Source organism: Notechis scutatus, chromosome 2, assembly GCF_049901735.1.
Source record: "Notechis scutatus isolate UNSWTSFEM ecotype Mainland chromosome 2, rNotScu1.2, whole genome shotgun sequence".
NCBI lineage: Eukaryota > Metazoa > Chordata > Lepidosauria > Squamata > Elapidae > Notechis > Notechis scutatus.
Genome location: NC_142010.1, coordinates 83,877,040 through 83,902,174, shown reverse-complemented (window position 1 = coordinate 83,902,174; position 25,135 = coordinate 83,877,040). Strand labels below are relative to the sequence as shown.

Genomic DNA, 25,135 nt, shown 5'->3' with positions numbered 1-25,135 from the left:
CAATGCAGTAGTAATCCAGCTGTATGTACTGGAGCATGAGTCATTGTTATGCGTGCCTTCTGGTTTAGGTAGGGCCATAACTGGCATACCAGTTGAAGCTGGTTAAAAGCCCCTTGGCTATAGACTCCATCTGCTGGTCCAACAGGAGCTGCAAGGCCATGAGGCTTGCCAAGGCACAAAGCTACTCGTTTAGTGGAAGCATAAACTGGTCTAAAACAACTGAAACCAGTATTTCAGGGAGGCTAAGATGCATAGGCTTCCACAGGGAGAAGCAAATGGCACAATGTGCACTTCAACATCACAATATAAACTCCACCCTTTGGTATTTGTGTTATGTTACACACAAATATAACAAGATGTAAGGCTTGCATTACAACCTTGTGATTCATGTTATTTTGCTGAAATCTTGGCTTACTACCAATGCTCTACCAAGATATCTGTAGATGAATAGCAATTTTATCGTTTCATCTGACCTTATTTCATCCTATCAAGTTCCTGACAGCCTCCAGAAACTGGTTCAAGGTCTTCATAGCATCTCCAGCCTTGTAACTGAGTGTAATAAGCATATTGCTCATAAATAACTTTTAGCCAATGGATGAACTTTTCTAGATATTACATAGATGTTAAAGAAGAGAAAGATATCTCAGCCCACAGAAAAAATGGGGTGCAGGAAGTGTCACAGAAAAGACCTCCCCTTGTCCTCTGGAAAATTAAGGTAAGGAAGAGGGAAGAAGTGTTTTATTTTCAAGATTGTTACTATAACCTTACAATAAAGCTGGGGTTAGTCCTCAGTAGAATTAGTCCTTTGGTTTCTTGGCTAGACTACCTAAAAGAGCTGACCTTGCCTAAATCAAGACAAGTGGATCACCCTAGGACAGACATTTATCCAGTCTATGATTGGCAGTCATTACATTACAGAGGATCAGTTCAACTTCCTCAGGAATCCAAATTTTATCTTAAGAGCCACTGATAATAAATATCTTATTTCAGAAGTACTGCCTTACAATGATGTTAAATATCCTGCTTGATTTTCATGTTAACTTTGATATGACAGGTTATGCTGACACAGGAGTTCCTCAAAGAGAAACAGGTTTTCCCCCCATCCAGGTGTATCATTGCATTGTGAGATTCCCTTCTCAAGCAACAAGGCGGATTTTATTTTTGTGATCACTCCCCCAGATGTTGGTGAAACTATCATAAAGTTATATAAACCTCCACCTCACCTTCTGAAAATAGTTGCACAACACATAATAGAATATTTGGAAATAATTTTGGAGAGATAGTATGAATGGTAAAAAAACAACCATTATAAACAGGTTAAATTTCCCTACTAGTGGTACCTCATATCAGCAATATTTCAGTTAATAACTGAAAAATATTTAGGTCTTATCTATTTTTAGGTTTAAAAGAAGAATATAGGTAGTCCTCAACTTATGACAATTGAGCCCAGAATTTATGCTGCTAAGTGAAAAATTTGTTAAGTGAGTTTTCCCCACTTAACGTTTACATTTTACAAATTTTAAAAGATTTAAAATTTTACGTCTTTTCTTGCCACATTTGTTAAGCAAATCATTGCAGTTGTGAAGTGAATCTGGCTTCCCCACTGACTTTGCTTGTCAAGGTGGTCACAAAAGGGGATCATGTGACTCCAGGACACAGCAACTGTCATAAATAAATGAATCAGTCGTCAAGTATCTGAATGTAAATCATGTGACCATGGGGATGCCACAACGGTCAAAAGTATGAAAAAGACTCTTTTTCATAACGCTTTTTTCAGTGCTGTTGTAACTTCAAATGGTCACTAAATGAATTGTTGTAAGTTGAGGACTTCCTGTACAGAGGTTTCACATGGGCTTAACACATTTTAACAGTTATTTTATAACCATTCATTACAATGGTAAAATAAACTTCTTTCCTCATCAACAAGATACAAAAAAGAGCATAGTTTCAAACCTGTTTTAGCATGTGGAAAAATGTGGCTAAAAACTTGGCTTTTTGTGTCAGAAGAAAAAAAAATATTTTGACAAATTTTTTAATGTAGACCAGTGGCAATGGCAGATTAAGGCTTTGTTTGTAACATGACAAGCATAGACTATGCAATCTCACAATATGATCTCTATTTCATATTTCTACCACCCTTTAGTATTTTTATCTGTATAATGCAGACTTGGCTTGGGAAGGGATTAACAATATTGAATTTAGACAGCATAAAGTATTTAACTAAAAATACATGAAATACTAATCACCCCAAACTACTAATAATGTCAATAAGGTATTACTAGTAACAAATTATATGGTTTAAATTGGCAGATTAATATAAGTGCTATATATGAAACTTAAAAAGAAAAAAAATCTGTAAAATTATTTTATGCACAAAACTCAAAGAAATTTGGCATTTTTAAAAAAGTCCCCTTTGTTACTACTCTTCAAAATAACAGATTTCAGTCTGAAAAAAGAACACTCTAAGCCAGGATTGTCAAACCCGCGGCATCACATTGTTGTCACGTATCATGACTTTTTTCTCTGATAAACCAGGGGTGGGCATGGCCAGCTCATGATGCATCCGGCCCATGGGCCATGAGTTTGACATCTCTGCTCTAAGCCTTGCTAAACTTCAAAAACTAGGCAGCAAGCCAAATACAGCTGGTCCTTGATTTACAGACCTTTGTTTAGCAACCTTCAAATTACAAGTGTGCTGAAGAGTGACTTATACCCATTGCACAGGTCCATGGTCATATGATCCACATTAGGGCTCTTGGAAACTGGCATGTAACTGGTTGCACTATCTTAAGATCATGTGATCACCATTTGTGACATTCCCAGAGGGATTCATGAATGTCAAAAAGCAAATTCAATGAGGGAAGTTAGATTTGCTTAATAACTGGATGATTCATTTAACAAACGTGGCAATTTTTTTAGTAAAATTGGGCATGATTCACTTAATAATTGCATTGCTTAGCAATGGAAATGCTTCTAATGAGGATCTTGAAATAACTGTAAACAGTTATCCTTGGGAAACAGTAATATGAACCCAAAGCACTAGTTAGTGTGCTAAGGTTGAATTTCCAGCCAAAGCTTAAAACTATCTAGTTTACCCCATACAAAATTGGAAAAATATTAATCAATGTTTCCTAGTGTTCAACTGATTTCCTTACTTTGTAAATGATGAAAGGTTCTCTTTGCATTAAGAGTGAAGCTGCTGGCTTACACTTCAAGCACAAATTGCATTCAAGCAGGAGAGACTGACCAAACAAACTCATCTGGAACTGACTAATCCACTGACTTGACTAGGTGTCCTCTAAACTGCATATGCCCATCTGGCTTATTTCAATTGTTGCATTTGTGTTCATAAATGCTCACAATTAAGTTTTCCCTTGTTTGTCTTTGCCCTTGGTCACACATCACACTAAACTGTAATGTGGTTTGTTTGGGGCTTGGCTTGACGTGCTAAAGCACTAGACAAAAGCTCAGACACTGCAGTTTATAGAACTTAGTTTCTTTCTTTGGGGTGGCTTGTACTCTATGCCAAGCCAAGGAAAAACAGAATGTGCTATGGCAGAGCTGTCAAACTCCCGGCCCGTGGGCTGAATGTGTTACACTGGCCACACCCACACCCAGTTTAGCAAAGGGGAAAAAAAGCCTCTATACGCCATGAGTTTGACACCTTTGCTATGGTTATGGAACTGTGTTTCTCATGCTCTTCGCTGAAATGGATTCAAATAGCCTTCCAGAAAGGGTGCACATTATTTTTCAAGCTTCGAGCCATACTTTAACTGTAGACAGACCTAGGAGATAAGCTGAATTTAATTAATAACTATGGTTGTTCCTGTGTATATTTAAATGTCTTTCTGTAACATTGAAGTTTAAATTAAATTCTGGAGAGAGGTAGACAATATGTTTTGGGGCTCTGGATGAGTCCTAAATACATATGAATTTTTCTTCCCTGTAATAAGAATTTTCTTCTCAGTTCACATGCACATCAGAGAACCAGACTATTAGCACACACCCTTTTTATTTACACTTCATTATCCACATCAAAGCATTAGACAGTTGTTCATATAAATGGAGACACAGCCACAAACACATCTATCCTTCTCCTAACATCTGTTACCATCTTTTCCCAACATCTGCATACACTGCAGATTGCAGGAACCCAAAGGCTAAAAACCAACACACTGTTCTATGTCCCCTGGCCCATGTTTGTCCTAGAAATCCTTATTCTCTCTCAGCGATATAGCTGAAACCGCTGGCATTTGTGGAAAAAAAAAAAAAAACTACTTCAAAACATATTCTTCATCCTGGAGTCATAGATGCTTCACAGTTCTTCCAAAATGTTTTTTTTATTTGAGTCTTTTGGTATTTGAAAAGTATTTTCTTGGATTTCTTTCCACAAATTCTTCCTGGAATGATGGCTATGGATATTCTTTTATATATATAAAACATCTGAAGTTGTACATATATTTATTCCTTCTAGTTCTGCTTATGGAAGAAACAAATAAGAGAACAATATAATCTTGGTACCTATGGGGTCCGAATAATTCTTTAAATCATAGTTAGTTTTCCTAGTTACTGAATCTGTAATTATGAATCAAAATACGTAAGAGCTGATGGATTGCAGTTTTTTTAAAACATGGAAGAAAGAATCCCTATAAAGTATACAGAATATATCATGTTGAATATTGCCTCTTGCCATTAAATCAATAGCAAAACAGATTCCTGGCTTCATGCACCAAGGCTGCATCATCAACCGTTATCAGCTATATGGAGTGCTCAAACAGAAAAGAGTGCAAATTTGAAAAAGTACATCCTGAACTGGGGAAAAATTGTCTTCCATGCTGCAGCATGATCATCATTTAATGTAATTTTAGTTGAAAACATGGGGTTTTGTCTCCTCTTGGTTTCTTTTGGAAAACTTCATAATAGCCCATTTGTTCTCTTGCCATTATTAAAGAACTGCTGTAATTGTGCTTTTTGATACTTTGACGAAGGGATCAGTCTGCCAAAGAAAATCAAGTATCCCACATAGGTACAGTGATAAATTTTTAAATGCAGGAACTTGTCAACAGTCATTAGATCTCTGCAATATTTAATGAGCAGCCTTGCCTCTGGAGGTGTAAAGAGACCTGCTTCAATATGGAAAAGTATCGTTACCCAAAAATTTAGTAATGCCCAATAAAGCTCAAGTGGGATTTATGGACTCTACTGGTTTCTCTATAGAAACCCATAGGAGAAGCACATTTTTAAGACTTCTATTTTCTAAAAGGAACTTTCCTGGAGCCTTCAATAAACTGAAACTTTCCCGAAGATCTGCACAATACTGTAATAATAGCCATGCAACCCCCACAGTAAGCTCAAAATGCAAATAACTAGGCTAATCGGCAAAACAAGACCAGCAGGCTGCTATTGATTTAGTGAGCTGACCCATGGAAAAAAATGTTAGGTTTCCCCAACCAGGTGCCTTCCAGATGCGTCTGGTCCGCCAGGCCCAGCTATAACCGTGCGAGCGATTTGAAAGAAGCGGATGCGGCGGTTAGCCCGCGGGACTCGAAAGGGATCTGCGGTTATCCTCTCCGGGTTTTACTGTCCTGAGTCAACTTCCAACTTCGCAGGCTGGCAACTCCGGAGAAAGTTGCTCCAGCGGATTGCATCACCGCTCCTGCTAGCAACCCGATGCAGGGCTCCCCATCCCAGGCCCACCTTCTTCTTCCCCACCCCTCCCCAAACTCCCCTGCTTTTGTAAACAGCAGCGCACTCCTCGCGGAGACACCCGCTCCCCACAACCCCCAAAGCGACCCGCCTCGCGGGGCGTGCCTAGAAAGTACAGCCCCAGAAAGTACAGAGGCCCAGGGCCGCAAAAGAGTCCTCAGCGCTCCGGCTCTCTAGCGGCAGGACCCCAAAACGCTCACACATTATAAGCCCCCAATCAAATAACCATCTCTTCCCTCCACAGACGACGCCCCTTCTGACTATTCGCGCCAACTGAGCCTTTTATACCCCTTGCAAGTCTCTCTCTCTCTCTCTCCCCCCTCAACGCAACCGTCTTGGCGAAAGGGGTGGGGCTCTCCCCTTCCGCCCTGCCTCTCGAGCTGAATGTCAGCCTGGGCCGGGCCGGGCCTGGCCAGCCAGAGGGCGTCTTCTGCCTTGCCACGTGACCTGGCTGCCACCTCTCTCCCCCCCCCCTCCTGCCCGCCGCCCGCCCTTCTGCCCGGCCACCCCTCCCCTCCCCAGTTGAGGCTGGGCTCCTTCCCGAGAGCTCGGCGGTGGGTGGGCGCCTTTGATTGCCTTTCGGGTGCGGGGAGGCTTGCCGCGAGGTGAGTTTCTCGGCTCCTGAGGAGGTGGCCCGGCGTCGGTTTTTTTGTTTTTTTGTTTTTAAATTATTTTCTTTCCCTCTCGCTCTCCAGCCGCACCGTCCCAGCCGGCCGGACTTGCAGGCACTTCCTGCAAGTGTGGCCGGCTGGGACGTTGCGGTTGGGGAGGCTGCTTCTCGCGCCCAGCAGAGACGGAGAAAAGCCGGGGAGGGGTGGCGGTGAGAGAAACTCCGCAGGGCTCCTCGAGAGTAAAAGGAAGAAAGCCCACGGGAGCCGCAGCCGCCCGGTTGGCCGAAGAGGGACCGCGGGCGGGACGCCCGGCTGGCGGTGGATCGATCTCCGGTTCCTTCGGCTGGCTACGGCCCTCTTTTCGTGAAATCTTTGAGTTTGCCAGTAGTTCGGGATTAGTTGCGAAAGGAGAAGAAGAAAGGAGGAGGAGGAGGAAGAACAAGAAAATCTTTAAGCCAGCGTCATTTTAACTCGGGGGTTTGGCTGGACTTGAAAAAGAAGGGGAAAAAAATCGCGCTCCCGAGCTCGTGTATTGTTTTCCCTCGCTCGCTTTCATAAAGTAACTCTGAAGAACTCTGTAATTGGATAACAAGAGTAAGAGGATGACATCCCTTGTAGATCCCAGGATTAAACTAGCTTTGAGGAAGAAACCATCTGAAAGGACTCAAGAGGTAACTTTACTTTCTTTTCGTGTTTTATGACTCTTGCTGCTTGGTTCTAGAAGCAAAAAAAAATTCCAGATATTTAAGTGCAGTGGAGTTTATGCCTACATTATCCCAGGTAACAAAACACACGACTGTGTTAGGGGTTGCTGCTGAGTTTCTGACTGTAATATATGGTAAAACATGCATAAATGTTCTGCAGTATGGCAAACATACTTTAAATTTAGAAAGTTATATTGATAAAGGCTTTTGTCATTTTGCAACGACTGTGATTTAAAAAGAAAAAAAAATAGTGTGCCCGATGTCTTTTTAAAAACATTGTTTTAACTCTTGAACTTCGGTGAGTTTTATAAAAATTAGGCATGTGAAATCGTTACATTTATGGTGGGTGAAAGTCCTCTAATACTATAGAATGGATGTGTTGTTGAATGACATGTAACAATTCTAGGAAAATTGCATATTTGAATGGGAAGGCACTCGTGTCTGAATTAGTACAGGATTGCAGTCAGTAAGAACGATCTAAATGTCTTTTTGCTGCTTCTGATTTGCAGTGTGCAAGAGAGCAGGAGTGAAGGCATAGTCTTTCCATCCACTCTGTTTAGAAAACAAAAAGCTCTTTCTAAGCAGTGGGTGGTAAATTTATTCAGCCCAGCTCTTGAAGTAATCTGTACTTACTAGGTGTGTGTGTGTGTTTGTTGGAGAATGAAAATGGTCAGATTCTACCACTCTCCCTTTTGCGATATTTTGGGTTGTGTTTCTTAATCTTAAAAAGAGCAAAATTTGAAGACTGATGATGGTCAGAGGGGGCATTTGCTGTCTGATTTATGCTACCCATTCAGACTCTGTCATTGTTATCACTTGAAGAACTCAGAAAATCCCTTCTATTCTGTTACAAGCTTCATCCATTGGGTTGTAGCATTGGAGTCTTATGATGCCAAAATAAATTGTTTGCTAAGTAGATAAATATAACTTAACAAGTATGATTTGGTTAAAAATACTAATGGCCAAACAGCAGAAATGTGCATTTAATGTAACCTATGTTAGGCAAATTACTAATAAGATTTCACATTTTCTTACTAGAATATTTTCTTAACAATTTTGGACTTTTGAATTGTACTAGGTTTTTAGATTATGCATGCTGTAGAGTAGAGGGAAAGCTCAGAATGGGAAGATTCAGCTGGGTCCATGTTAACCCTCAAGGGAAGCAGGGAAGCTTCTGTTCTCAGTAAGCAAAGAATCATAAGATCCTTTTTTTGAAAAACTGATAAAATAGGATATACTAAATACTGATGTTTCCATTTTTCCTGTTCAATATTCTGATTTTAAAACTTAGCATTAGATTCCTTCTTTCTAATGCTTCTTACTATTTCCAAATAGTCTTTTTGGAAGTGGTATTTAGGAGAAATATTGAAGATAAATAATCTTGCTTGTTTTGATTTTATCATTCTGGATTTTGAGGATGAATGTTACAGAATTTGAATAAAATATATTTGCATTAAATAATCTAAAAGTTCATAGATATTTAAACAAATCAAATCAAACCAAATCAGTTATAATTCTAAAAGCCAGAATTAAAACATTAAGCTGTGTATTATTGAAGAAATATACTCTTTTGTGAAAGTTATCTGACTTCATGGCACAAGATCAGACTGTCTTTGGACCTTTAAAAGTTGTTGAATTGTCTATAGATTTGTTTCTGATTTAGGTTAATTAACTGACATAAGTAAGAATGTTCTAGGAAATTCTGATTTAACACAAACTAGGTATTTCATATTAAAGAGCACTAAGTGAAGAGAGAAGCACACGAGAATACTCCATTCCTGGCACATGTTCACCATTTCATATTCTTTTTAAGGAAAGTATTATAAAATATTTTTATAAGTGTGTAAATAACAGTGTAACTTCACCAATGTTAGTAATTGGAAGCCATATGCATTGTGATTCATCATTACTGAACCCAATAATACTTCTCAAAATCAATCCAGAATTGATGCTGCAATATATTTTAAGAAATAGAAAATGCTGATCTAAATTCCAAGTAAGTTGAGATAGACTTTTCAAAATCTTTAACCTATATTATTTTCTATCAGAATCACTTTTGTGAAAAAGCTACTTTGAGCAGTATGCAATCCTAGTTTATTAAATTATTGTTTCAAATAAAAAGGCAGTAGTCATACTTGCCTGTTAAAAAGTAAAGATTTCCCATGTCCAGTCATGAGCTATTTAAACATTTAAAATAGGTGTTTTTCAATGTGCAGAAGCATGAACAAGGCATCTCCTGTTAAAATAACTATATCTTTTGCAACACTTAGGGGCAGCTGTGTTGAAAGTAGTCAGTTGTCTCACATGTGCCTATTCCTGTGTGTTGTAAAGCACCTCTTGTTTGCAGAGCCCTATTGCTTGTAATAAGGTACACACCCCAGGACACTTTCTTTCCAGCTGGTATCTTAGCCAATTTTAGAGTAACGCGCCCGTGAACGCCACGAGCCCCCTTCGCCACCCCGCCCGCGCCCACGTCCGGGACCCGGTAAAGCACGTTTGCAGAGCCCTATTGCTTGTAAGAAGGTACACACCCCCGCCGCCTTCCCTTCTCCCGCCTTTGCTATCTTTTTTTTTTACAGGCATCAATCATTTCAGAGTTTGGGTTTCTTTGTGAAAGTATTGATGTGGGAACTGATAAGGAACAGAGCCATTTTGCCAATATTTTATATCTGTCTTACTCCCTTTGTTTCTAAAATGAATTTCTCTTACAGAATGGAAAAGAAACACAAAAATAAAAATGCTGTTACAGAAATGTCTGTACTTTTCCATTTCTGTATCCTCATCTCATTTTTCAGAAGAAACTAATCATTGCTTAATTTGGTAGTCATTAGAAACATTGCTCAAATTCTACAGAGTGCTTTGTAACATGCAGAAGTGTGTCTAAATTACCCCTTTTAGTATTGTTAAAGCAATTACATCCTTTCCAAGTTCATGCTGCTGCTTCAGGAGCAAATCTTGGATGTCGTTGTGTGCATGTGCATGTACAGACACTTAATTTCATTTATAGATGCTCCCATAAGTTCTGAAAAATTTATTTCAAAGAATTCATGCATTATTTAGTTATTAGTTTGTAATTGCACTTTATTAACTCAGGTACAGTAACAACTACACTAAATAGTCATGGAATTACTACAGTTCATTTAATGATTGTTCAAAGTTACAATGGCACTGAAAAGAGTGAGTTTATGACCGTTTTTCAGACTTAAGACCATTGTAGCACCCCATGGTCATGCAAAATTTGGATGCTTTGCAGTTGGTCCACATTTATGATGGTTGCTGTGTCCTGGGTCATATGATCACCTTTTGCAACTTTCTGATAAGAAAAGTCAATAGGGAAATCAGATTCACTTAACAACAACCAGGTTACTAATTTAACAGTTGCAATGATTCATTTTATAACTATGGCAAGAAAAATCATAAAATGGGGCAAAACTCACTTAACAAATGTCTCACTCAGCAACATAAATTTTGGAGTCTATTGTTATATTTTGAGGACTTGAGAGCTATGCATCTCTAAATGTGCATATACTTCAGTTTATATGGATACATGATAGTTGTGTTCTGTGTCCTTAATAGGATTGCTGGAAAGAAAGGGAAGACCTACAACTTGCACAATATAAGAAGACTGATAGCAATGTAAAGCAGTCAGGAATGACCATTGTTTTAACAGAATACAATAATAAGAGCTTAAATGTAATCATTGGAATACCTGTGACCCAATAGATAATCTCCCTTTTGCTGTTATGCAATTATGCATATTCTTAGTAATTTATGGAACATTTATCAGCAAATCAAATTAAAACATAGGCCTTTGCATTGTTCTGCACATTTGTTAGAAATATAGGTTGCTTAAATTTTAATTATTTGAGTGTAATCCCACAAAAGTCTACTCAAATTAGAATTCAGAAGCTGTCTGAATTAATTAAGACTTAGTTTTTTGTTCTCTTGCCTCTCAGTTGTTCCACTAACATGCACTATGGTTAGAGATACCAGAAACAAGACTTTTGATCACAGTACTGCCAATGTAATGTGATTGTCTCTTCAGTTACTCTTGTGTAGTAATGGTGGCAGGATGCTGGCACTTTTGCCTTCTCCCAAACCATTGTTTACTATTGAGCTATATAGCAACATGGGCAGAGTGGTTAATATCAATTTATTTCCTTTTGGGGTGAAGCGGAAAAAAGATGGTTGTATCTATGACATCTTGGTGCTGCAGAACTCTAATAAACATTATTTTGCAGAAACCTTTTTGATGCAGTGCCAATTCTTCACTATGCAAAAATGCATAACATTGTCCAATGTTAACAGCTGTCCAGTTATTACATCACTGAATTATTAGACTTGTTATTTGGAATACTTATTTGTGTTAAAAATTAGATTCTGCCATTCTCAATAATGGCTTATAGTTCGTTTAGAGTACTACAGGATAGCTGTAGTTTTAAAGCCTTGGGTGCAGTGGGATATGGTTCAGGCTGGCAAAGGGAGCAAAATGTTTTGTTTTCTTCTGTGTGAATAGGTGCAGATATTTAAAGCAGCTAGGAGAGAAACATCAGATTTTCTCTCTGGGGCTGGCACTCAATCCTCCTGCCCAGAAGCCTTGGGGAAGCTAATAAGATAAAGCTGGCAGGGAAACATATAGAGAAACATTAGGGGTGTTTGATTTTTTTGTTCAGTTCTGATTTCCTCAGTTGTGTGATTTTACCTTTGTTCCCATTTTATGTCCCTTAATTGTTTTTATTTTGCTGATTGCAGCTTCATAATTCCAATTTTTATGTGTTGACTTTGTTTTGGTGCATCCATGTCAGTCTTGAACCCTCCTGGTGATTCCTTGTATTTGTCCTTGTAGTTTTCTTGGGAAGATTTTGGAAGATTTTGCCATTGTCTCTTTCTAGGGCTGGGAGAGAGTGATTGACCCAAGTTCACCTAGCTAGTTTTGTACCTAAAAGCAGATTAGAACTCATAGTTCCCTTTTTCTAGCTGGTGCCGTAAGCACTACACTGAAATGGTTCTTTATATGTTGACCTAGCCATTCTATAACTTGTTGGAACTATTTTATTTTATTTCTCAAGTCCTTTTTGTGCAGATATTAAAATAACCCAGTGTTGCATTCATAGTATCTCTATGGGCTCCAGGACTGTGTGAGTCTGATAATTCTGGTAAAAAGGGGGAAAAATGAAAGGATAAAAACAGAAAGGTTGAGCTATTGATTTAAAAGCTTATTCCTTAAGAAGGGGGATCTTTTTTTTTTTTTTACTCCTGTGAGATTTCAGTTAAGATAGAGGGGTCCCCAACTTCTGGTCTACCAGTACACACCTTCTGTTCCACAGAGCCAGAAAGATTGGGGACTGCTGAGTTTTCCAGGAATTGATAGTGGCAACTTCACCACTGCCCAGATGGAGTTCTTTCACCTAAGCATCCCCGTCCCCCCCAAATCCAGCTCAGGCAGGATAGAGATCTCAGAAAGGCTTTGGCAGGTCTAGCTTGGAATTACCACCCTGTGAAATTATTTAATTAAGGGGAGGTTACCATTTTGAAACAAAATCGACTTAAAAATTAAACTTCGATGAAAATTAACATCAGGACTAATGCTAAAATTAACACTGAAAAACCAGGAAAAGCACGTTTGACTTTACAGATTTTTTAAAAGGCAAGACTGTCAACACAGCTCCTGATAGAGTACACTGTATAGCATGGAGCCACTATAAGAAAAGTCTCTGTTATGTGTGCCAAAATGATGGGTCTGTGGCAGCAAGGGCATATTCAAATAGCAGGTTATATATAACTGGTCAATTTCATAGTATACTAGGAGACTGTTTAAATAGTAAGGCCTAATATATAGGGATTTAATGGTTAATGCAGTCCCTTAAACAGTATGCAGTAAGCAATTGGCAAACTGTAAAAGCCTTTCAATATAGGGATCATATAATCCCTGTACCTTCCACTAATTAGCAGTCTAAAATTAAAGATTCTCTTATGTCGGGGTCATCTCCTGAATGACTGTATTGTTGTATCATGATAGGGAACAATATGGAAATAGTTTATCTTTACTTTCTAATGAAATCTTTTTCCAGAATTGATTTCCCATAACAAGTGCAAATGAGGCACAACCTGATTAGCTTCTAAGCCCAGAATACAACATATTATGATCCAGCTGCTTTATTTTGTATGAATTGCAACTTCCGGACACTTCTTAAATCATGATTCAGTATCAGATGAACTCCAGATGTGGTATAACTAAGTCATAGCTAACTGTTGTTAAGTCTGACCAATTGAGGAAAGGGCTTTAACATAACTGCATAGATCAATGGCCTGGCTTACAATTAATAAACTTTGGGTACTATTTTCCAGATATGCCATCAGCTTTCAAGTGAAATTCAAGGTGCTGATAATTATCTATAAAGCCCTTTATGTTTGGTAGCAAGGTATCTCCAGGGCCACTTTCTCATGTGTTCTGTAAAAACAACAACACATAATTGCAAACCTGTTTCCAGGTATTATTCAGAAGCGTGTAGCTGCTGCTTTTTTGTGACAATGCCTGTACTATGGAACAGTCTCATTCTTGAAGCAATTCCAGAAGGTCTGTGGTTATGGATGATGCCTAGGTTGGATTTGTAATTTTGTTATGATTATTATATTTAAAAAAAACCATGGACTTTTTATTTTTCTTGTACTTTACTATTGTGAATTGCTGAAAAACACTTGACCGCAGTCAACAAATAAGGAGATTAAACTATATGGAACTTAATAAAAAATGCTACACTATCACTATCAATCTTTAGAATTATATATAGGATACAACAAAGACAAGATGCAAAATAGAGCTATTTTCATTGTCAGAGGTTATTATTAAAAAAGAAAGACAAATGAAAGATGTATAAATAGGAGTAAAATAATAGAACAATAAAATAATGACAGAGGAACACAACAAGAATAAACACATCAATATGATAACCAAAAAGATGGATGAGTGGAGAGCAGAGAGCAAGAGGAGGGGAAGATGTTCCAAAGAGCAGGTGCTGCAGCAGGGAAGGCTCTTCTGGATCCCTACAGTTGGAGTTCTTTGATTGACAGGATCAAAAGTAGGCCCTTTCTGCCAGCAGAAGGAGATGGGCTTGTCCTAATGGGACGAGGAGTCCATCAGGTATCCTATGGTACCTATGCCTCTAAAGGCTTTAGAGATTAACACCTTGAACTGCACTTGGAAACAGACGAGATTACTATTACTCTCATTAATATATGCTTCTGCGACTCTTTTGACATGTTGCTGAACTATAACTTTTGTTGTGGTTTATACCTATTGAGGCTGTGAGGAGTTGGAATCTGAAGTTGAGGTTTGTTTAATTCCCATTATTTACCATATATGAATACAGTTTTTATTCCACATCTTTTTCTTTATGTTTCTGGTCTTGTTTACAAGGGTGTGGTATCAATTTGAACTAAGGGAAAAATTTTTTAAAAAATGTTTGTTGTTTGGAACTACTGTACTTCTCCATGCAAAGAAATGTCCAGTGACCTTTTGTAACTTTGTTGAATCACGATCATTCTATAAATTTCAAAATAAAAGGGAATGCAGTTTTCAACAGTTTAGTTTTTAGAACAGTCTAGTGGGAATAAAGCTCAAATTGCATAATATAATTTGGGATATCCTGGGTCTTAAAACCTTTATTTTTGTTATTCCTGTTAAAATATATTTGCTGGCTTCTTACCACGTGTATGATTCTTTCGTCCTTTAAAATCATGGAAGAATATTAATGAAATAGTTCACATTGCAACTGTTCTTTGTCTAAACCATTATAGTTAATTCCCATTTATCATACAGCGTACCACGCAACCAGATTCTTTAATGATAGACATTTTTTAAAAAGGGAGAAATAACATTCTTGCTGACAGCGTAACAAAGGGCCTGTTGTTCTGTTGCATAGTTCAGCCAAACAGAAGAAAACATCTGCTTCTTGTTTCCAGAAATAACTGGTATTTGAAGTAGAATTTTTTCAAAGCTTCCAATAACTTTTTTTCCATATATTTTGTAGGTGCAATAAGTCTTAGTCCTTGTTTTCATAAATAAATAAATAAATATTCCCATTGTTGAATAAATCTGATGTAGTTTCATTAACTACCTATGCAAAGAGAATGTAAATGTCTACCTCTGATTTTGCCTTTGTCTTTTTCACAAAATGAAGGAAAAATGGCTTGAAAATTCAGAATCATCATCATCTTCGTAGCGCAAGTGCAGGGCCCACTTTTTGAATAATTTAATGCCACTTTGCATGATCAGCTGCATCTCCAGGGTGCAGGCCCGTGGTTTGCATATCTTTGTTGATGGTGTCTTGCCATCTTTGTTTTGGGTGCCCACGATGTCACCGACTATTGATTCCTAGTTGGTAGGCAGTCTTGGCAACAGTGGACGGTGCTGCTCTCAAGGCATGTCCATATCAGCAGAGGTGGCCTTCTCTCATCTTCTCTATAATGCCGCACCAAAACATTGTCAAATTGTGTCATTTGTGATGTGAGCAAGAAGGAAGATGCCCGATATGAAAATATGCTTGAAAATTCAAGATGATTGCCTTTCATTGTTCAACTTTGCTCTAACCTATTGGGAAAAAAACTCTTTGTTATCAGACTTACCTATTTGGGTAATTACTTTCCATGACCCTCGGAGATTGAGAGGTTGGTGAGTTATGGCACAGCTTTATTATGATTCTGATTCTGACAATATTTATCCCAATAAGAAACACTTATTTGTTATGTGACAATCCTGTTGCCAGCGTTCCAAGATGGATGGGGGCTGACACCTGGGTTTTAGATGTTCTGAGCAACTAGCTCTGCAGCTTTGTATATGTCCAGAGTAATGGAGGCTCTTTAAATCAGGAATACAGAATGCATAAATGAAAATAGTTCACTTGTTGAGGTCATTTGTAGAATTTCCCTTACAGAAGCTACAGATTTGCCTAGCAATTATTTAAGGTCCAATTTGTTTGAAGTTGCCCCATTTCTTTAAATGGGTTCCCTTTGCTTTAAGAGGACTGATGTCTTTGTTAGGGTTTAAAAAGAACCTAAAAAGGAAGTTTGGAAATGTTTTAGCATTTTTGTTTTAATTTAAATTCTTTAAATATGTTTTGATGGTAAATATTTTGGCTATAGACCCCCTTAATCTACCAGAAGGGGTAAAATTATCATTTTAAAAAAATTAAAACTTTTAGTCTGAATTAATTTTAAAATTTACTGTATATCCTACTTTGTGTCAGTATGCTCTTACATGGGCTCTTCGTTCATTGTATTCCTATACATTTTCTGAGCTGGCTTTAATATTTTTGAGAATTTCCCACCCTAAAACTACTACTTTTCTTTTTTAAATACAATTTGGCACATTTTTAATGTAAAATTTAATATTAATTCTAATTATTTAATAGCCTATGTGTAGTTGTACAAACAACTTTATGAAGGCCCTGCGAAAGGCAGATGTTGAATGGTATTATAGGATATAAACTGTTCCAAGTTAAACTGCCTTTTTCAATTGACTGATGGTGATTTGTCAATGCTGATGGTATTCAAATGGTGATCCAGTTGTCTTGGGATTGCACCCAAGGTGCCTATTACTATTGGAGTTATCTTTGCTTTCTTTTGCCACAGTTGTTCTATTTCTACAGGTGAAACTCGAAAAATTAGAATATCGTGCAAAAGTTCATTTATTTCAGTAATGCAACTTAAAAGGTGAAACTAATATATGAGATAAACTCATTACATGCAAAGCAAGATAGTTCAAGCCGTGATTTGTCATAATTGTGATGATGATGGCTTACAGTTCATGAAAACCCCAAATCCACAATCTCAGAAAATTAGAATATTACATGCAATCAATAAAACAAGGATTGTACATAGAACAATATTGGACCTCTGAAAAGTATAAGCATGCATATGTACTCAGTACTTGGTTTGGGCTCCTTTTGCAGCAATTACTGCCTCAATGCGGCGTGGCATGGAAGCTATCAGCCTGTGTCACTGCTGAAGTGTTATGGAAGACCAGGATGCTTCAATAGCGGCCTTCAGCTCTTCTGCATTGTTCGGTCTCATGTCTCTCATCTTTCTCTTGGCAATGCCCCATAGATTCTCTATGGGGTTCAGGTCAGGCGAGTTTGCTGGCCAATCAAGCACAGTAATCCCACGGTCATTGAACCAGGGTTTTGGTGCTTTTGGCAGTGTGAGCAGGTGCCAGGTCCTGCTGGAAAATGAAGTCATTCCCATAAAGCTCGTTTGTGGAAGGAAGCATGAAGTGCTCCAAAATCTCCTGGTAGATGGCTGCATTGACCCTGGACTTAATGAAGCACAGTGGACCAACACCAGCAGATGACATGGCTCCCCAAATCAACACAGACTGTGGAAACTTCACACTGGACTTTAAGCATCTTACAGTGTGTGCCTCTCCATTCTTCCTCCAGACTTTGGGTCCTTGGTTTCCAAATGAGATGTAAAAGTTGCTCTCATCAGAAAAGAGGACTTTGGACCACTGAGCAACAGACCAGTTCTGTTTTTCTTTAGCCCAGGTAAGACGCTTCTGACGTTTGTTGTTCAGGAGTGGCTTGACAAGAGGAATACGACATTGTCCGGGATCCGTCTGTGTGTGGTGGCTCTTGATGCACTGACTCCAGCCTCAGTCCACTCCTTGTGAAAGTCCCCAACACTTTTGAATGGCCTTTTCCTGACAATCCTCTCCAGGTCATCCCTGCTGCTTGAGCACCTTTTTCTTCCACACTTTTCCCTTCCACATAACTTTCTATTAATGTGCTTTGATACAGCACTTTGGGAACATTCAACTTCTTTGGCAATTACCTTTTGAGGCTTTCCCTCCTAATGGAGGTGTCAATGATGGTTTTCTGCACAACTGTCAGGTCAGCAGTCTTTCCCATGATTGTGATTCCTACTGAACCAGACTGAGAGACCATTTAAAGGCTCAGGAACCCTTTGCAAGTGTTATGGCTTAATTAGCTGATTAGAGTGGGACACTTTGAGCCTAGAATATTGAACCTTTTCACAATCTTCTAATTTTCTGAGATTGTGGATTTGGGGTTTTCGTGAGCTGTAAGCCATAATCATCTCAATTATGACAAATCATGGCTTGAACTATCTTGCTTTGCATGTAATGAGTCTCTCTCATATATTAGTTTCACCTTTTAAGTTGCATTACTGAAATAAATGAACTTTTGCACGATGTTCTAATTTTTTGAGTTTCACCTGTATTTGCAGGTCTTTGTATTTTGTAATTTTCTTCAGTTCTTTCTCTTCTCTTCTGCTGTCACTAGCTACTGTATTGCAATATCCACTATCCAGAATATTGGTCATTCTTATCAACAATTTTTACATCTGGGATATTATGTGGCAGATGCTTGTTTGTTTGAATTTAAAATTTCCAGAGCACTTTAGTGTCTTTATTTGCTATTCTTTTGTCTATTTTGTGGACACACTAGTTCTTGTTTGCAGGCAAATCATGTTTCTTGCAGTTATTCCAATGCATCATTGTTTGCTACTTTGTCATGCCATTGTTTGTAGTCCGTCTGTGTGATCTTGTAGCAGCTAACTAGGTGGTCCATTCTTCAGCTTCCTTGCAGAGGCAGCATTTGCTGTCTGTTGCTGTCTTCTCAATTCTGGCTTTGTATGAATTTCTTCTTAAGGCTTGGTCTTATGCAGCTGGTATTAGCCTCTCTATCTCTTCAACTTTCCAGCTCTTAGCCATCTTTTTATTATCTGATTTACCTGCTAATTGTTTCTTGCTTTCTTTTTTTGTATTGACCATGTAATATTTTTCCATTCTTCACATGGTCTTTTGTTTGGTCTCTCCAATACTCAGTAAGCTTTCCTAACATTAGCTTCAGAGCATCTTCTTCACTGTCTTTCAATGATTCAATGTTCTTTTTTCTTCTTCAGCTGTCTGATGTACTTGCAACATTCCATGCCTTGGTAAGTAGAGTCTGTCAACATTGCTGCATGGATGAAGGGCATGATTCATTGCCTTTATTATTCTGGCCTTCCTAACCAGGGTTTTTATTTCTAATTGAGTCTAGTCCACTGTTCCAGCTGCGTATCTAATGACTGAAATTGCCCATAGCTGTCTTCAACCAGTCTCTTGATCTTATTTGTTTGATTTGATGTATTTTGATTCCTTTAGATTTTTCTATTTTTCCCTATTGGTGATGAGGGCAGCACACTTGTCTAGTCCAAACGCCATTGCAATATCTTGGCTGAACATAAGGACAATATTGAACAGGGATTTTACTTCAAATAGTGTTTTTCTATACGGCTTCAGATCATCCATGTAAATGAGGCGAGATAGTCTGATAGATGTTTTTGATGTTTGATGGCTATGGACTGACTTGTTCAATATTGTTCACAGAAGTATCAATACAATGACAAACAATGGTGGTGATAGTGAGAACCCTTGAAAGATTCCTCTCTTGATATCCACCTTTTCCAATCTATTATGATTGACCAACAAGTTTGTCTTGCATCAGGCCATTGATCTTTGCATAAAGCCTCTGATGTTCCTATTGACTCTTGTTATTCCTAGGCATCTGATTGTCCAATCAAGGCAGGGAGTCCAGTGTAATTGACCTGTAATTACCTGGTGCTGCCCCTTTTGTTGGATCTTTCATTGTCAGGCTTTGCCAGATGTTAACAAATCTTTAATTTCATCTTCTTGAAGTATGTTGTTAAATTGTTTGGCAATGAATTAGTCAGATGTTTCAATCAAAAACCATTCATTTATATTATTTCCACACCGCCCTTCTCACCTACCTGTTGTCAACTCATAAAACATTTTGTATGCATATTTTATAGTTGACAACAGAAAGAAGGAGTGGGGGAGAGTTTCAAAGGGCAGGCAGCAGTGTGGAATCTAAAGTACATTCCATTCATATTTTCTTCAAAGACTGATTAGATCAGTGGTTGCCAACCAGTGGGTCGAGGAGTACTAGTGGTCCGTGAGAAAATTTTGGTGATCCGCAATGAAATGTCACCCCCAAAGCACCCCCCAAAGCAATTAATCCAAGCTGCATGGGAACACAAGGCTGCACTGCCCACATGGCCCGCGGGAACACAAAGCTTGTGTTGCTTGCATTACAAACAACATGAGGTAGTGAAGGGAGGGGGGAAAGGGCAGAGGGGGGAACTTGCCCCATTCACCCCACGTGCCTCGCCTGGCCACCGGGCTGCTTCTTTCTGCTTCTTCCTTCTGCTTTTGGCTGCACACAAAGCAGCAAAAGTCTTTCTCTCCCCCAAACTTTGCCAGAAATGAGTCTTTGGGACCCTGCAAGGTATCCTGCTCCAAGAGGCTGCGCCAGCGCAACAAGTCTCACAAAGACTCATTTCTGGCAGAGTTTGGGGAAAAGAAAGAAAGACTTCTGCTGCTTTCCTTGCATGAAGCCAAAAGTCTCTCTCTCTCTCCACCTGGGAACGAAGCTGGAGACGGTATCCTGTGATCCCAAATAAAGAATTATCGATCGGTAGGAAAACGGGGTGGGGAATTTTCCTGCAGACTTTTTTGGGGATTTTCCCAGGGTCTCTGGTCCGCGAGATTTAAAATTACGAGTTTGGTGGTCTCTGAGGTCCAAAAGGTTGGCGACCCCTGGATTAGATGACTGAAGCTTCTGCCATGCAAAAATCTAATTAGAGAGCATGATTGATGACTTCTGGCTATGGACGTTTTTCAGTGGATGATACAACCAGAGGGGTGGGGGGGGGGGAAGCAGGATCAAGGGTGACAGTGAATTACATATCTCAGAGTTGGCTACGCCCAGGTAAATGCTGGACGTAAAATGTTAACTTCAAATAAATCTTTTTTAGTTTTGGGAGTGTGGCTCGAGGCTCATGATTTAATTGGAGTAACTGCCGGAATCCTGACCTGTCATCTTCAGCTCATGCTGACCAATACTTAGTTTTCCTCTCATTTTAAAATTTATCTTTGTCTGATTCCTTTATCCAAGCTTCATTCATGTTATATTTCTTTGGGTTGCCCCACAGCTCAGTGGTCCCCAGTCTTTGTGGTTTGGCAGCTCAGCTTGGGGAGAGAGGAACTGGGCCACATGAGCAGCGGGACAGCATGCATGCATGTGCAGCTCAATTTGTGCGAGTGGCAGGCAGGTATGCACATAAATGCACATGCAGCTCAACTTGTGTAACTCAAGTTGTGCATGTGCGCATGGTCCAGTTCCAAATAGGCCACACCCTGGTTGTGGACTGCAGCCCAGAGATTGGGGAACTCTGCCCTACAGTTAGCTGCACCAAGAACTGCACTGTTCTAAATATTTTCAGGTCTTGATTGCAGCCTCTCCATTGATGAAACATTATTGGACGTGATTGAAATTGGAAATTTTGCCTATAATGTGCAGAACTTCATATCTGCTGATATGCCATTTTTATTTGCAGTTTTTTCCAGTGCTTTCTTTTTTTAGGTAATATTTCTTGATCATGTACTTTTTGGTCTTCTTGTTCTTCTTGTTTTTCTTGCATCTGTAATAGCTTGCTTGCATCTGATCTTAGCATGTTGATCTTATTTTCCAGGCTGGCCTTCTATTTTGGTAGTGCACTGTTTGGGTTTTTTTTCCCTTCTTCATTGATTTTGCATGTCAGTTATAAATGCATGTGTCCAATCACACTTTCCCAATAAACTATTCTATTCTCCAGTATGCTGACGAGAGAGTCCAAAGAATGGGTTAACTCTGCCTTTTTGCCCAGAGACTGAGTTCTGTTAAACTTTGTAGCCACGCCTCTGTGTCGCAGTTTTGACTCATTCTTAGCCCAAGAGAAACTTTTGGAGACAGCTCCTCAGAGCAAACAGGCAGAGTTAATTCTCTTAAGGAGTTAATTCTTTGGATTCTCTTGGAATCACAATCCGTTCGCAAGATGGCAAAAACCTTGGCTGGCTCCCTGGTCTGTCCTGCATAGCCACCTTGCTTAGACTGGCTTTCCGACCTGGCTAGCTTCCCCGGTCTGTCCAACATAGCTGCCACAACTATTTGGCTGGCTCCCCCGGTCTGTCAGGCATAGCCACCAAAATGATTTGGCTGGCGCCCCCAGTTCATCTGGTATAGCTGCCAAGTTCCGGCTCATCCAAATAGAGCCAGTGACCTGGTGCCTTCCCAGCCGCAAATGCCCTGATGCCTTTGAAGCAGTGCAGGGGACTGGAGTCACTGCCCGCTTAATTCCAGGTACATATTCCGTAGCAGTGAAGCAGGGAAAGCCATGGCAGGAGGGTTCCTAATCGGAATGAGCCTGCCTTTCAAAAGTGGGGGAAAAGGGCTGAGAAACACAGGATGGGGGATTCTGGGCATCAGAGAACCATGAGGTGATTCACATGAGTGGGGATGACAGTGGTGTCCCAGTCCAGTCCCAGATTGACCAGCGCCGAAAGCTGCCAGTAAAGGAGTAGCTGCCAGAATAAGGACAAATGCCCTGTATTCCAAAAAAGCCTCTAAGGCTGAGGAAAGGGACGCCCAGGGGCATCAAAAAGCCCTGGAGAGAAAAATCTCCAAAACTGAGAGGCAAGCTGAACGACGGAGACAGGCCATCAACTAACAGAATCTATGACTCAACTTGGAAGGTCTTTTGTGGCTGGTGCTCCAAAGGCAATATTGATCCCATTTCTGTATCAGTGGCTCAAATCCTGGAATGCCTTCAGGAAGGGCTGGACAAGGGTCTATCTCCTAATACCATATGCAGGCAGGTGGCAGCTCTGTCCTCAGTGTTATCATGCAGGAATCTGGAGTCCCTTGATCAACACCTTATCGTGTGCAGTTTCATTAAAGGAGCAACTAACTTAAAGCCTCTGATGGTACACAGGTATTCCACCTGGGACCTGCTCAAGGTCCTGCAAGTTCTTTCCTCCGTGCCCTTCAAGCCATTATAGTCGGCCAGCCTGTACTTCCTCACCTGCAAGGCCAGACGAATATCTGAGCTGGCGGCCCTCTCCATAAGGGAGGACTTGTGTGCATTCCATTCAAACAGGGTGGTTCTGCGGCTGGATACCACCTTTCTTCCCAAGGTAAATTCTTTTGTTCCACAGGGCATAAGAAATAATCTTGCCAGACTTCTGCCCGGGCCAGACCCATGCCCTAGAAAAGAAGTAGTACACCTTGGAGGTCCCTCTGCATCTACATCAAGAGAACTGCTTCTTTCAGGAAAACAGTCCCTGTCACCCAGCTTTCAACGCTGGGTAACAAGTGTCGACCGTAGGCCAGTGGATATGGCATGCATCGCCAAAGCCTACAAGCTTCATGCTCTTCCATAGCCTTGGCGAGTAATGGCCCACTTCACCAGAAGCACGGCCACAATGGCTATTGAGGAACTCTATAGGGCAGCAACATGGTTCTTGCCATCCCTGTTCATCAGACACTACACACTGGACACCTTCGCTTCTGCTGAAGCAGTCTTCAGCAGGTGAATTCTCCAGAAGGTGCACACAGACCAAGGGATTCAGGACCAGACCGTGGCCCACCCTTAGGACAAGCTGGCTTTGATATGTCCCATTCTTTGGGTTTTCTTGTCAGCAGACTGGAGAAGGGGTGTTGGTCTTACCTGATATGCTCCTTTTCGGTGTGCTGAAAGAGATTTCAACCCCACCCTAGCGACCGTCTGGTCCAGAGTCCAGAAGTGGACAATAAGAACAGAAGTGTGTCAAATCAACCGCTGCGCCTTCATCAAAACTGGGACACAGTCAAAGAGGTGTGGCTACAAATTTTAATAGGACTCAGTAGTTTCTGGGCGGAAAGGTGGAGTTAACCCATTCTTTGAATTCTCTCTCAGCACACTGAGAAGGAGCATATCAGGTAAGACCAACTTCTATTCTATTCTATTCTGATATTAGTTGATGTTTCTTGCAGTGAGCTGGTGCTTGCATTTGATATTACAGTATTGAGATATTTTAATAACTGCTAGCTGTTTCTTTGGAACAAGCTTTGATGCAGGCAACCTTATTGTATTCTTTTTATGTTATTATAGATGCTAATTCATTGTTTGTTTCAATTTTGGGGGGTTTGAAAAAAAAAGAAGCCTGGCCTGGGAATGAAAATGATTCAGTAAATGTGACGGCTTCCTCTACTATTGACTCCCCCTAATTTGTCTTTGTAGTCTGACCTACTTTTGGCAAGACTTCAATTTCTCTGCCCTTGATAGATCATTGCAGTTCTTTCAATTCTGTTCCTTTGAATATTTTATTTCATGTTATAAATCAATGTTGATTTGCTACTGGTAGTCTCTATTCTGTTATTTCTGATTCTGGATGTTGTTCTTTACAGAACTGGTGCATTCTTTTTAGATATCTTCTTGTCTTTGGATTTGATTTGTAATAAAGGATAATTATTTCTTTGTTTTCAATCTTTGTATATTTTCACAACTTTTCTTCCTGTCATCCTGCAGCTGCTGTTTGCTGAGTTCTGCAGCCCATTTTTCACCAGATCTCTGGGAACCCCAAATATTATGATTTGCCGTGCACTCACAGTTGTGTTAAGTTGTTGAGCTCTGTTAAAGCATTGTTTTTAACGTAAGTCATCCCTAACTATTATTTCAATTGAAAACAAAAACTCTCCAGGGAAAGTGATACCACTTCCCTTCTCAGCAATGTGCTTGTAAGCATGATACACTTCCTAATAACCATGCTTCTGTCTGGGCTGCTGAGTTTATGTCTCGGTCTTAAGCATCCAATCTTAATTATAGTTATCTCTCATTTAATAGATTTTGAACTTTCCCTGCTCATGTTCCTGTTATGGTCTCTCAACTACTGACTAGAATGAATTAATTTCAACAAAAGTGCCAAAGATTTTTATTGTTCTTAACACCTAGTTGCAGTTTACTGAGAAGCCTTTTTTTTTCTTCCACTATAAATTGATAAAGAGGAATAAATACAATAAATTATGCTCATGTTCAGAAAATGTAAATAATTTCATCCTTTTCTCCACATATAGTTTTATTAGTATATCAAAATATAAAATACAGATACAAAGAAAAATGAAAATAATGAGAAAAAAAGGGAAGAAACAGGGAAGAGGAAAAAAGTAAAAGGGTAAAAGGGTAAAAGGGAGAAGAAAAAGAAAAACATTGACCAATGACTCTTTTTGGCACAATAGAATA

At 39.5% G+C, this 25,135-nt stretch overlaps 1 protein-coding gene across 15 annotated transcripts in view; it reads left to right on the top strand.

Annotated features, from left to right (window-relative positions):
- Positions 1 to 6,226: 6,226 nt before the first annotated feature.
- The window catches only part of RAPGEF6 (Rap guanine nucleotide exchange factor 6), a 157,890-nt gene continuing 138,981 nt past the window's right edge, over positions 6,227 to 25,135 (top strand). For all 15 annotated transcript variants that reach the window (XM_087955324.1, XM_026687401.2, XM_087955327.1 and 12 more), the window contains exon 1: positions 6,227 to 6,988. In XM_087955324.1, coding sequence (XP_087811450.1) covers positions 6,920 to 6,988 — 69 coding nt within the window. In that variant the 5' untranslated portion in view covers positions 6,227 to 6,919. The remainder of the gene's footprint in view (positions 6,989 to 25,135) is intronic.